This window comes from Hippocampus comes, unplaced genomic scaffold, assembly GCF_001891065.2.
Source record: "Hippocampus comes isolate QL1 unplaced genomic scaffold, H_comes_QL1_v1.1 scaffold7, whole genome shotgun sequence".
NCBI lineage: Eukaryota > Metazoa > Chordata > Actinopteri > Syngnathiformes > Syngnathidae > Hippocampus > Hippocampus comes.
The window spans coordinates 6,710,775-6,723,655 of NW_017842060.1; the positions used below are offsets into that span (position 1 = coordinate 6,710,775).

The following is a 12,881-nucleotide window of genomic DNA, read 5'->3' on the forward strand; positions in this document are numbered from 1 at the left end:
CATGGTCGTTTTTTTAGTCGGTTTTTTTTTTCGGCCCAAAACGCCTTACGATACATGGTCGTTTTTTTCGGCTAAAAACGCCTTGCTATACATGGTCGTTTTTTTCGGCCCAAAATGCCTTACTATACATGGTCGTTTTTTTAGTCGGTTTTTTTTTTCGGCCCAAAACGCCTTACGATACATGGTCGTTTTTTTCGGCTAAAAACGCCTTGCTATACATGGTCGTTTTTTTCGGCCCAAAATGCCTTACTATACATGGTCGTTTTTTTAGTCGGTTTTTTTTTTCGGCCCAAAACGCCTTACGATACATGGTCGTTTTTTTCGGCTAAAAACGCCTTGCTATACATGGTCGTTTTTTTCGGCCCAAAATGCCTTACTATACATGGTCGTTTTTTTAGTCGGTTTTTTTTTTCGGCCCAAAACGCCTTACGATACATGGTCGTTTTTTTCGGCTAAAAACGCCTTGCTATACATGGTCGTTTTTTTCGGCCCAAAATGCCTTACTATACATGGTCGTTTTTTTAGTCGGTTTTTTTTTTCGGCCCAAAACGCCTTACGATACATGGTCGTTTTTTTCGGCTAAAAACGCCTTGCTATACATGGTCGTTTTTTTCGGCCCAAAATGCCTTACTATACATGGTCGTTTTTTTAGTCGGTTTTTTTTTTCGGCCCAAAACGCCTTACGATACATGGTCGTTTTTTTCGGCTAAAAACGCCTTGCTATACATGGTCGTTTTTTTCGGCCCAAAATGCCTTACTATACATGGTCGTTTTTTTAGTCGGTTTTTTTTTTCGGCCCAAAACGCCTTACGATACATGGTCGTTTTTTTCGGCTAAAAACGCCTTGCTATACATGGTCGTTTTTTTCGGCCCAAAATGCCTTACTATACATGGTCGTTTTTTTAGTCGGTTTTTTTTTTCGGCCCAAAACGCCTTACGATACATGGTCGTTTTTTTCGGCTAAAAACGCCTTGCTATACATGGTCGTTTTTTTCGGCCCAAAATGCCTTACTATACATGGTCGTTTTTTTAGTCGGTTTTTTTTTTCGGCCCAAAACGCCTTACGATACATGGTCGTTTTTTTCGGCTAAAAACGCCTTGCTATACATGGTCGTTTTTTTCGGCCCAAAATGCCTTACTATACATGGTCGTTTTTTTAGTCGGTTTTTTTTTTCGGCCCAAAACGCCTTACGATACATGGTCGTTTTTTTCGGCTAAAAACGCCTTGCTATACATGGTCGTTTTTTTCGGCCCAAAATGCCTTACTATACATGGTCGTTTTTTTAGTCGGTTTTTTTTTTCGGCCCAAAACGCCTTACGATACATGGTCGTTTTTTTCGGCTAAAAACGCCTTGCTATACATGGTCGTTTTTTTCGGCCCAAAATGCCTTACTATACGTGGTTGATTTTTTTAGGCTAAAAACGCCTTACTATATATACATGGTCTTTTTTGGGCTAAAAACGCCTTACTCTACATGGTCGTTTTTTTCGGCGAAAAACGGCTTACTATACATGGTCGTGTTTTTTCGGCTAAAAACGCCTAACTATACGTGGTCGTTTTTTCGGCCCAAAACGCCTAACTATACGTGGTCGTTTTTTCGGCCCAAAACGCCTAACTATACGTGGTCGTTTTTTCGGCCCAAAACGCCTAACTATACGTGGTCGTTTTTTCGGCCCAAAACGCCTAACTATACGTGGTCGTTTTTTCGGCCCAAAACGCCTAACTATACGTGGTCGTTTTTTCGGCCCAAAACGCCTAACTATACGTGGTCGTTTTTTCGGCCCAAAACGCCTAACTATACGTGGTCGTTTTTTCGGCCCAAAACGCCTAACTATACGTGGTCGTTTTTTCGGCCCAAAACGCCTAACTATACGTGGTCGTTTTTTCGGCCCAAAACGCCTAACTATACGTGGTCGTTTTTTCGGCCCAAAACGCCTAACTATACGTGGTCGTTTTTTCGGCCCAAAACGCCTAACTATACGTGGTCGTTTTTTCGGCCCAAAACGCCTAACTATACGTGGTCGTTTTTTCGGCCCAAAACGCCTAACTATACGTGGTCGTTTTTTCGGCCCAAAACGCCTAACTATACGTGGTCGTTTTTTCGGCCCAAAACGCCTAACTATACGTGGTCGTTTTTTCGGCCCAAAACGCCTAACTATACGTGGTCGTTTTTTCGGCCCAAAACGCCTAACTATACGTGGTCGTTTTTTCGGCCCAAAACGCCTAACTATACGTGGTCGTTTTTTCGGCCCAAAACGCCTAACTATACGTGGTCGTTTTTTCGGCCCAAAACGCCTAACTATACGTGGTCGTTTTTTCGGCCCAAAACGCCTAACTATACGTGGTCGTTTTTTTCGGCCCATAACGCCTTACGATATATGGTCATTTTTTTCGGCCCATAATGCCTTACGATATATGGTCGTTTTTTTCGGCTAAAAACGCCTTACTATACGTGGTCGTTTTTTCGGCCCAAAACACCTTACTATACGTGGTCGCTTTTTTCGGCTAAAAACGCCTTACTATACGTGGTCGTTTTTTCGGCCCAAAACACCTTACTATACGTGGTCGCTTTTTTCGGCTAAAAACGCCTTACTATACGTGGTCGTTTTTTCGGCCCAAAACACCTTACTATACGTGGTCGCTTTTTTCGGCTAAAAACGCCTTACTATACGTGGTCGTTTTTTCGGCCCAAAACACCTTACTATACGTGGTCGCTTTTTTCGGCTAAAAACGCCTTACTATACGTGGTCGTTTTTTCGGCCCAAAACACCTTACTATACGTGGTCGCTTTTTTCGGCTAAAAACGCCTTACTATACGTGGTCGTTTTTTCGGCCCAAAACACCTTACTATACGTGGTCGCTTTTTTCGGCTAAAAACGCCTTACTATACGTGGTCGTTTTTTCGGCCCAAAACACCTTACTATACGTGGTCGCTTTTTTCGGCTAAAAACGCCTTACTATACGTGGTCGTTTTTTCGGCCCAAAACACCTTACTATACGTGGTCGCTTTTTTCGGCTAAAAACGCCTTACTATACGTGGTCGTTTTTTCGGCCCAAAACACCTTACTATACGTGGTCGCTTTTTTCGGCTAAAAACGCCTTACTATACGTGGTCGTTTTTTCGGCCCAAAACACCTTACTATACGTGGTCGCTTTTTTCGGCTAAAAACGCCTTACTATACGTGGTCGTTTTTTCGGCCCAAAACACCTTACTATACGTGGTCGCTTTTTTCGGCTAAAAACGCCTTACTATACGTGGTCGTTTTTTCGGCCCAAAACACCTTACTATACGTGGTCGCTTTTTTCGGCTAAAAACGCCTTACTATACGTGGTCGTTTTTTCGGCCCAAAACACCTTACTATACGTGGTCGCTTTTTTCGGCTAAAAACGCCTTACTATACGTGGTCGTTTTTTCGGCCCAAAACACCTTACTATACGTGGTCGCTTTTTTCGGCTAAAAACGCCTTACTATACGTGGTCGTTTTTTCGGCCCAAAACACCTTACTATACGTGGTCGCTTTTTTCGGCTAAAAACGCCTTACTATACGTGGTCGTTTTTTCGGCCCAAAACACCTTACTATACGTGGTCGCTTTTTTCGGCTAAAAACGCCTTACTATACGTGGTCGTTTTTTCGGCCCAAAACACCTTACTATACGTGGTCGCTTTTTTCGGCTAAAAACGCCTTACTATACGTGGTCGTTTTTTCGGCCCAAAACACCTTACTATACGTGGTCGCTTTTTTCGGCTAAAAACGCCTTACTATACGTGGTCGTTTTTTCGGCCCAAAACACCTTACTATACGTGGTCGCTTTTTTCGGCTAAAAACGCCTTACTATACGTGGTCGTTTTTTTTTTCGGCCCAAAACGTCTTACTATATATACATGGTCATTTTTTTCGGCAAAAAACGCTTTGATATACGTGGTCGGTTTTTTTCCGCCCAAAATGCCCAACTATATATACATGGTCATTTTTTTCAGCCAAAAACGCCTGACTATACATGGTCGTTTTTTTTCGGCTACAAACGCCTTACTATACGTGTTCGTTTTTTTCGGCCCAAAACGGCTTACTATACATCGTCGTTTTTTTCAGCTAAAAACGCCTTACTATACGTGGTCGTTTTTTTTTTCGGCCCAAAACGTCTTACTATATATACATGGTCATTTTTTTCAGCCAAAAACGCCTGACTATACATGGTCGTTTTTTTCGGCTAAAAACGCCTTACTCTACATGGTCGTTTTTTTTGGCAAAAAAAAAAGCCTTACTATACATGGTCATTTTTTTTTCAGCCCAAAACGCCTTGGTCGTTTTATTCGGCCCATACACAAATGAAATGAACACCACAGGTTAATTTTTAAAGATTTTTATTGATTTTAGAAGCGTTCCCTGAAAATTAAGGACAATTAAGAACATCATTTTACAACTTCTTTTTTTATGGATTTTTATGAACTTTAAGAACCCGTGGGAACCCTTAAACTTTATTTCTGCTTTTAACAGTCTCGACAAACACAGACATGTCTGCGTCCGACTCCGTGCCTTCTCTCATCTCGTTCAACTCGAGAGGCGTTCACAGACAGCCTCCAAAAAACGGAAATTCATGATAACTTCACTGACACGAAGAAAAGCGAAAATAATGCACCAAAACAAAAAAATCAAGCTAGGAAATGACAAAATAAATTCTATGGGGGCGTTTGTGAACACACAACAAAGGAATGAATAACAAACAATTCTGAGACAGTCCAGTCTCCTGCATACATACAGCATGTGTTTCCTTCATTGTACGTTTTATAGAAGGCTTTTGTTTTTTTGCGGCTCCAGACATATTTGTTTTTTGTTTTTTTTGTCCTATATGGCTCTTTCAACATTTTGGGTTGCTGACCCCTGGGCTAGATTAAGAGAAAACACAAGAAATAAAGCAAGAATAGTAGTTTAATATTGCTATATTTAGATTTTTTTTCCCCTCGCTCGGAGAAACCAAATGCACTTGATTAGCTGTTGATGTCCTTTGCCGTTGCCATTTGCTCTGTCTCTCTATTCAACGCACCCGTCTGTCTGTCCGTCCGTCCGCCCAGATGGACAAAGGCAACTCGCGTATGAAGCAGCTGAAGCGTCAGCTGGAGGAGGCGGAGGAGGAGGCCACCAAGGCCAACGCGTCGCGTAGGAAGCTGCAGAGGGAGCTGGACGACGCCAGTGAAGCCAGCGAGGGCCTCAGCCGCGAGATCAGCAGCCTCAAGAGCAGACTCAGGTGACGCCACTTCAACACACAATCATCAACATATGTGGGTGGGAGGGGCTTAGATCATATGACTTGACTCACACTGAAGTCTGGGACTTGCTCGGCTTCTGGAAGACTCGACTTGCCTTTGCCTTGGGAGTTATTTGTTTTTTTGCGTTGTGTATCCCAAACAACCGGGGGATGGGGGGTTGTTCATTCTGAATTCAAGCATTTTGCTTTGTTGTGTGTTGCGCTCAGGCGCGGCGGCCCCGTCGGTTTCTCATCCTCCGGTCGCTCGGGCCACCACAACCTGAACGTGGACGGCGCCTCCGTGGATCGCTCTGACGACGACGCCGACAGCCGCACCAGCGACTTCAACGACATCGGCAATATGGAGTGAAGGATCACGCTCGCTCACTCTGACTTGGACTCGAAACAATGCAGCACATCTGTCCGCCAATATGACACCCACAGCGGTACCTTGACTTACAAGTGGCCCAAGTTCCCACAGTCCCCCGCCCCCTGAAAAAAAAAGCAGGGTGGGATTGTGATTGTGTATAGATGCCGCACGATGGTGGCAGAGTACTTGAACACCATGCATCTAGCATGTACACAATCACGAACCCTTGTTACATAAGACTCTTCAGTCAGTTGTTCAACACAAACAAACAATTCACCTTCACATTTGGCTCATGAATAATATTAGCTAGCCTACTAGCTTGATGCGCTAGCATGAACTGATGTGACATCACACATGAGCAAAAAAATACGCGCACTCGCACTTTACCCAAATGTTCTTAAGTCTTTACGGGCTAATTTCCGCAAATAATTGTAACAGCAAATTAATTCACAGGCTATTTGTGGCGGCATTGTGAGAGAAGCAAAAAATATACTTTCATTTTTGGTGGCGCACGAGGTGCATTCAGGGACGGACAACAAAACAGGACGTCTCAATTCCAAACACTCACATACAATTCAACTTAACAACGCCACAATTCCAGCAGATGGTGCCAAAATAATATGAGAAGTTTAGCGAACAACTGGGGGGAGGCTAGTCCCCCCCCCCCCCCCCCCAAAAAAAACCCCCGCCAAGTTTGCAAATACTGAACCATGAATAGCTTATGCAGCAGTTCACTGTACAAAAAAATTGATGTGCACCTCCGTTTGTGGGATTAAAAAAAAGGAACAAAGAAAATTCATATTAAAAAAATACACTCAAGATACATTTTTGCAGTGCAACTCCAGTTTTATGCTTGCATTTTCCATTTTTTTGTGGCAGTATTTAGACACATTTCTTCACGTATGTTTTAACTACAGTACTGTACAGTGCTATTTTTCTAATTAAAATACAATTCTTGAGATATGAGCAATTTGAGTTCCTAAGCTGCTCAAGTAACTAAAATAAGCTTTTAAGTCAAGGTACCGCTGTATTATTATTATTTTTTTTTTTTCCCCGCCAACTCCCTCTTTGCTTCGAGGCGAGGCAAACGGACATTTTGCCTTTCTACTCCAATGTCCTTCACGGATGTGGGGTACAAAGTGCTTTTTGGGGAGGCAGGCGGACTCACACTCTCATTTATCAAGTATGCCACGACAGAAAAAGTCGACTCGCGCACTTCCAAGGAACTAAAATGCAAACCGGATTACGGCGACGGTGACTAAAACACAACGGACACGTCAACACGTGGCGAAGGAACGGACGGCCAAGAGCCGCACGGCGACATCAAAATGGAGGAAAGAATTGAGGTTAGGGGCTTCTATTTTATTATTTTTTTCAACATTCACTTCACACAAAAAGACTGGAAGATTTTGATGGTTAGTCTCATGTGGAAAGCCGGTTGAGCATTTATTCCTTGATATCCTGTTGAAGTCCTCACTCACAAGACCATTTAGTGCACTAGAAGGATGAGTTTCTTACTCGTAACATTTTTTTTCTCCACGACTGGATGGAGAAATGTCATTTCCTGTTTTATTTTGATAGTCAACGGTAACATGTAGTTGCCAAAAATTGCTAGAGAGGACAAAAAGCCTACTCTGATGTGGAACTTAAGGTGAATATTTTTGAAAAATAGTCTTAGTGATTTTTGTTTTCCCCTCCCCTGTCAATATTGCGATTGCTATTTGATGTTTGTGTTTTTCCCAAGGATCTTTTTGAAAGTTTTTTTTTTAACAAACGCCAGCGATACATTAATGTGTATTACAAACCATATCAGATTTATACATATTTTTGGATGGGGGGGGGGGTCTGATAGGTTAGGTTCATATTCAAATAAAGACAAATCATTAATCTAGTAAGACAGTTAATCTAGTTATTAATTGATGAAACATGGTAACTTGCAGTCTTGTAAGCGTCCACGTTAATAACTTGACTAAATCCTACCAGACAAGCACGGCGTAAAATAAATCAGATTCCCAAAAATCATGTCAACAAATCTCTGGTGTTGACATTTTCATGTTTCATGAAACATTTGAGTGTGAAATCAAATTGTTCAAGCCCTCATCTCTAGGAACTCGGAAGAAATGCTCAACCGGCTTTCCATCGTCTCATATAAAGTGCAGATCATCTCCTTAGTGTAAAATGACAACGGGTCAACGTATGTTTCTTTAAAAGTGCCTTAAGACACTAAATAAGAACATCAACAGACGAGGATTCTAAAAGCTCACCAAACGCGATCCAACAATTTTTTTTTCTCGCTTTTGTTCCTGTGCTTCGTATCCAAATGGTACAGTACGTGACGACGCGTTACCTCCACTCTTGTTTTCGCCATACTTAACACTCATTCTGACTCCGTATTAAGAAGTCTCGAGTTATGATTGTACAGGATATTTTTCATTTGGTTGGAAGCTTTAACAGCCTCAAGTAGTTGAGTAACATCCGGTTCTTATAATTACGATGGTAATGATTGTCATTATTAGTATTGAGCAGGCATTCCACTACAAATACTCCCAGTGTTATTTCTTGTCTACCTGCATTTCTAGACTGTAATCATTTTTTTTTTTTTTTAATAAGGAAAATAAAGCATATTCATTGTAACAGTTTCACTTGTTCTGTCCTTTCACCGTAAATATTCGGGGGGGGGGGCATATTTGTGTAAAATATTGACAATAATGAGGATGTTCTAAAGTATTTCCTATCAAGAAGTATTTGGAAGTAGAGTCACGATAGAACTAAAAGGCTGTCGCCTGCGGCTCGCACAGCAAGTCACTGATTTGTTTGGCATCCTTTTTAAGGACCGCAATTGTTTGCATTTTTTTTAAAGGTTTATAATGTATGTTGCACAAACTACTTGTAAATAAATATATAGCCATTTTTTTTTATTTTTGGTTCCAAACCATAATGTCATCAACCCCGTAGACTAATTCTAAATCTGTTTTCACGGGTTTGGTCACGCGATGCCAGAGCAGTTGTGATGTTTGTTTTGGTCGATAGACAGTAAACCAATATGATGCAACCAGGTTGCGCGTTACACCGTTGGCGCAGAAAGACGTTTTGTTTTCGTGTGTGCCGTGTTGTCTGTTTTTTCACGTAAAACGGGGTGACTTGCATCAATCACGTTTGGGAAACACAGTCCCTTAACCCTCGAAGAGAGAGAAATCCGAGTCGTCAAGGAAACCACCTGTTTTGTGTTTTAATTCCGTATTTGACACACAGGAGAAAGTAATTCTACTTAAAATGAAAAAAAAATTAATGAAACCACCGATTCAGAGAAATGTCTTATTGTTTACACCTGACCAGTCTACCCCTCCTTCAGCCCCCATCTTATCCCCTTCACCCAAAGTGTCAATCACTGCTGTGGGTCACATGACTCGACATGAAACACACACACACACGCGCACACACACGTACACAGGAGGAAAGAAGGAGAGCTACAACAATCTTTGGCGTCATTCTCGGTGCAACCATGTCAGTCTTACGCACACAAAGGTGGGTAGGGGTCTATGGAGGTAATCAGTCATTTAAGCATGGGGTGGGCGCGGGGTGTTCTGGTTACTTTTGCACATATATCCTGCATAGAACATTTTCTACCGGCGTCCAAACTAAGGCCTTAGCATGTGTTAACGTTGGAGAAATGGCAACACAAAAACAAAAAAAAACAACAAAAGATAAGTCATTCAAGTATGCTACAATCTTATCTCGCATCTCTCCCTGCTGCATTCTCATTTCAAGTCTTTAGCGCGCCACAATAAAAAGGTCCAGTGTGATGTAAGAGCACCCCAAAAACAAACAAAAAAAAAAAAGACAACAAAATGTCCTGTGCAACGTTCACTCCGTACTGTTGGGAGAATGTGGAATTAACAGTATATTGTTTGCTTTTTCCCTACGCATACACATTCATCTCTTTCCAACACGCACGCACACACAGTATAACGTCCCTGTGTAAATTACAAATAATTTATCAATATTTATAATTTAAGCTACTACTTAACAGTCGTCAGTGGGAGCGAGAAACAAGAAGAGGAGGAAGTGTCGCGACAATAAAAAGGCTAAAAAAGGACACGAAGAAAAAAATAAGCATCAGATTTCTTTCAATCTTGTTTTGTTTTTTGTCGAGAACTCTGCCCCGCCGTTTAAATAGAAATCTTCATGTTCTCTCCTTCCACAGTGATCAAGGTCGCTTGATGTAAACATGTTGACCAAAAAAAAAAAATTAAAATACATCTTCTCCTCACCCACTCTGTCTTGTTCTACAAAGTTTGTTTGTGTGCCAAAGTCCATCCAGGTCCACTTTTAATTACTGAAAGAAAAAAAAAAAAGCAAGACAAAAAGCTCTGCGGTGTCCCATTGGCGCAATAGTCAGTCAATCAAAAGAGTCCAATGTTGTTATGATGGAGCAGCTATCAGTGGCTTGGCTTCCGCTTGTCTCCGCCCTGACTTTGGTTGGTGTCTGATGGCAGCAGAAGAGCAGCAATTTTTTATTTTTATGGACATCTTTCCAAACATTTGGGTCCCAAAAAAATGTAATAAAATAAAAAAATAATAAAATGTGACATGAGGAGAGACTTGGTCTTACCTGAGAAAGCAAGCTGCAAGTGAGGAGGTAGAGTGGCCTGTGACCCGGACTGGAGACTCTTGTAAAGCTCTGAGGAGACACAAAATGGAGGATGAGGGGAAAATAGCTGTGTCTGTCTATTCATCGAACTAGATTCAAGTTTTTTGGTCTTTTTTTTTTTTTTTTTGAAGCTTTGACCTATTAAAAAATCCAGAAAAACTTTTCCTCATTAAATTATCACTTTAAAACATTGAAGGCAAAAACCACATGGGGGTGGGGGGGCTACTGGGTCATGCATTGCATCAACTAATTACAAATGTGGAAAGACCTTGTTAGGGGCTTTAATATGGACTGACATGACTTGTTCTGTAGTGAAATGATTTTTTTTAAGTATCTTTTCATATTTGCTCATTGGTGAATATTGGGACCCCAATGCAGATCAAAGCCAATCTGGCCACTCACCTACTCGATTTCAAATATTAAAAACACAGGTTTTCTATCAAAAGTACTCACATATTGATCTTGTGAGTCTAATTAGATTTGTGACATATTCAGACACAGGTCAAAGTCCATTACGACCAAAACCTAATCAGCTATTGACCATCAAGTCGTGCGTGAATGTCAAAAGTTTTGTCTTGGGACAACACTCACCCAACAGGTCGCTCTGTGCTAGGGGGTATCCTGAGTTGGAGCCGGGGGCCGAGCCCATGCCAGCGGGGCCCGGGGCTCCGGGGGGGCTGAAGTTGAGCAGCGGGGGGAACTGGAAGGGCAGCGAGACGGGCACCAGGCCGCCGAGCATTCCGAACCCCAGTGGCAGCGTGGAGGGGCTGCCCAGGAGGGGCCCGCCTGCCGCGGTTACCTGAAGGCACACCAAGGGAGACATCAAGACTGCGGAAAAACAACACGGCGCTCGACTTAGACAGGAGACCGACAATGAAGCCCTTTTGGGTGGGGGGGGGTGCCAAGCACTGACCCTGTCGATTCATGACATCAGTTAAAATGATTATTGCATAATTGGCATCTGGACACTTTTTTTTGCATGTTATGTTTTTGTTTGCGGTATAAAAATCAAACAACTTGTTCAAGCGTTATGGAAGGATTGAACCTGAAAAAATGTGCAGCAAGAGGTAAGTAAAAACAGCAATGACGATTGGTCCATTTAAGTCGATATAACTCAAATATTGAAGATGAAAAAAATTTTTTTAAAGCAAGATTTGCATTTTCATGAAATTTGTACTGGCCCAGTAGGGCCAGCGCGAGTGAACTTTAGGTGGCCCGACACAGTCACCGAGTAGCTTCAGGCCGCTGTTAATAAACTCCACGGCTTTATCATTTTTTGTTGAATTTATGATGGGAGTGCCTTTTTGTGCGAGTGTATTCTGAGCAACCCAAGACCAGCGGCAGTAGTGTGCAAAGGAGCAGGGGCGGGAGGTGGGCAGGGGCTTCTAACATGCGCAGCTACCCTTTATTCCCCGGGAAAAAATTCCAACGGGCTGCAAAATGTTTTTTGCTGAGCCTGGTGTGTTTCAACCATGAACTTTGTGCATCCGCGCTCCTTTTTTGGGGGATATTTCATAACATCCTCCGGAGACTTTTCCTGACCACTATATGTGACTTCTTCCCACGTCTGATAAAAACCGTGTTCTTCAAAAACTATTCCTTAGGTGATAGGGTGTGTAATTGATGTCGTGGAGGGTATGGCCAAAGATCCCGACGCCGCCCAGCCATTCCCCGCCTTCAAATTCTGTCCTGCCGCGCCCACCAGCCTCTGCCTTTGGCTGTGATTGGCCGAGGGAGACGGCGGCGGCGTTTTGTTTGCGTGACCGGCGGCCGAGGAGGTCTTGTTGTTGCCGGTGGAGCTGTGGGCGCCGGTATTGGTCGGAGGTTTGGGCGCCCCCGCGAAGGCGCCCGGCGCCTGCTTGGCCGCAGTCCCTTGAGCACTACCCGTGATGCCAAAAGGCGGTCGGAAAGTTTTGGGGGAGTACTGGTGTTTGGGGCCGGTGGGGTGCGAGGGAGAGGAGGATGGCGAGGGGGACGAAGAGGACGAGGAGGAGGGCGGTGGGGTGGGTGGCGGCGGGCGAGGGGTCAACTTGATGATGGGTGACGAGTTGGTACTGTGGGAAGGCTTGGTAAGCGTGGCCTGCATGGGCGTGATGAAGTTGGGCTGGGGCTGCTGGGGGCGGGCTTTGCCTTGGGCGGAGGGGGCGGTCTGGCACACGGGCGACGGCGACGTTGCGGGGCAGAAGGACGGCAGGGTGGGGTGGGGCGCGGGGACGGGGCGGGATTGCGGGGACGGCGAAGACGACTGCGCCATGCTGCCGTTATTGCTGACGCCGCCCAATTTGGGCCCGCCCTTGAGCACACTTTGAGGGACCCCCAATGTAGCCACCGGGGCGTTGGCCAAGGCCTTCTGATGATGGGGGGGCATCAAAGGGGACGCCGTGGGAGGGGGGCGCTGCTTCGGCGGCGACGGGGCGGGGTGCGGATGCATCTTGCTGCCCATGATGGCGCTGGGCCTGTTGTTGGCGGTCGCCACGGTTACTTGTCTCTGGCTGGGGGCTCCGGTCGCCTTAACCAGATTGTAGGCGGCGTCGGCGGGCCTGCAGGGCGCCCTGGAGGTAGAAGAAGCCGTCGCAGTGCTCACCAGCTTGGAGGGGGCGGCGCACGTGACCTGC

At 44.1% G+C, this 12,881-nt stretch overlaps 2 protein-coding genes across 4 annotated transcripts in view; one reads left to right on the forward strand and one right to left on the reverse strand.

The window, feature by feature from the left end:
- Positions 1-6,383, forward strand: part of myh10 (myosin, heavy chain 10, non-muscle) — a 44,305-nt gene extending 37,922 nt beyond the window's left edge. For all 3 annotated transcript variants that reach the window (XM_019862072.1, XM_019862074.1, XM_019862073.1), the window contains 2 exons: positions 5,073-5,245; positions 5,474-6,383. In XM_019862072.1, the coding sequence (XP_019717631.1) occupies positions 5,073-5,245; positions 5,474-5,615 (315 nt within the window). In that variant the 3' untranslated portion in view covers positions 5,616-6,383. The remainder of the gene's footprint in view (positions 1-5,072; positions 5,246-5,473) is intronic.
- Positions 6,384-8,819: 2,436 nt separating this feature from the next.
- Positions 8,820-12,881, reverse strand: part of ubn2a (ubinuclein 2a) — a 17,569-nt gene continuing 13,507 nt past the window's right edge. The window contains exons 15-19 of the mRNA XM_019861737.1: positions 11,888-12,877; positions 11,631-11,640; positions 10,858-11,067; positions 10,228-10,296; positions 8,820-10,101 (exon numbers count right to left, since the gene is read on the reverse strand). Of these exons, the coding sequence (XP_019717296.1) occupies positions 10,055-10,101; positions 10,228-10,296; positions 10,858-11,067; positions 11,631-11,640; positions 11,888-12,877 (1,326 nt within the window). The 3' untranslated portion in view covers positions 8,820-10,054. The remainder of the gene's footprint in view (positions 10,102-10,227; positions 10,297-10,857; positions 11,068-11,630; positions 11,641-11,887; positions 12,878-12,881) is intronic.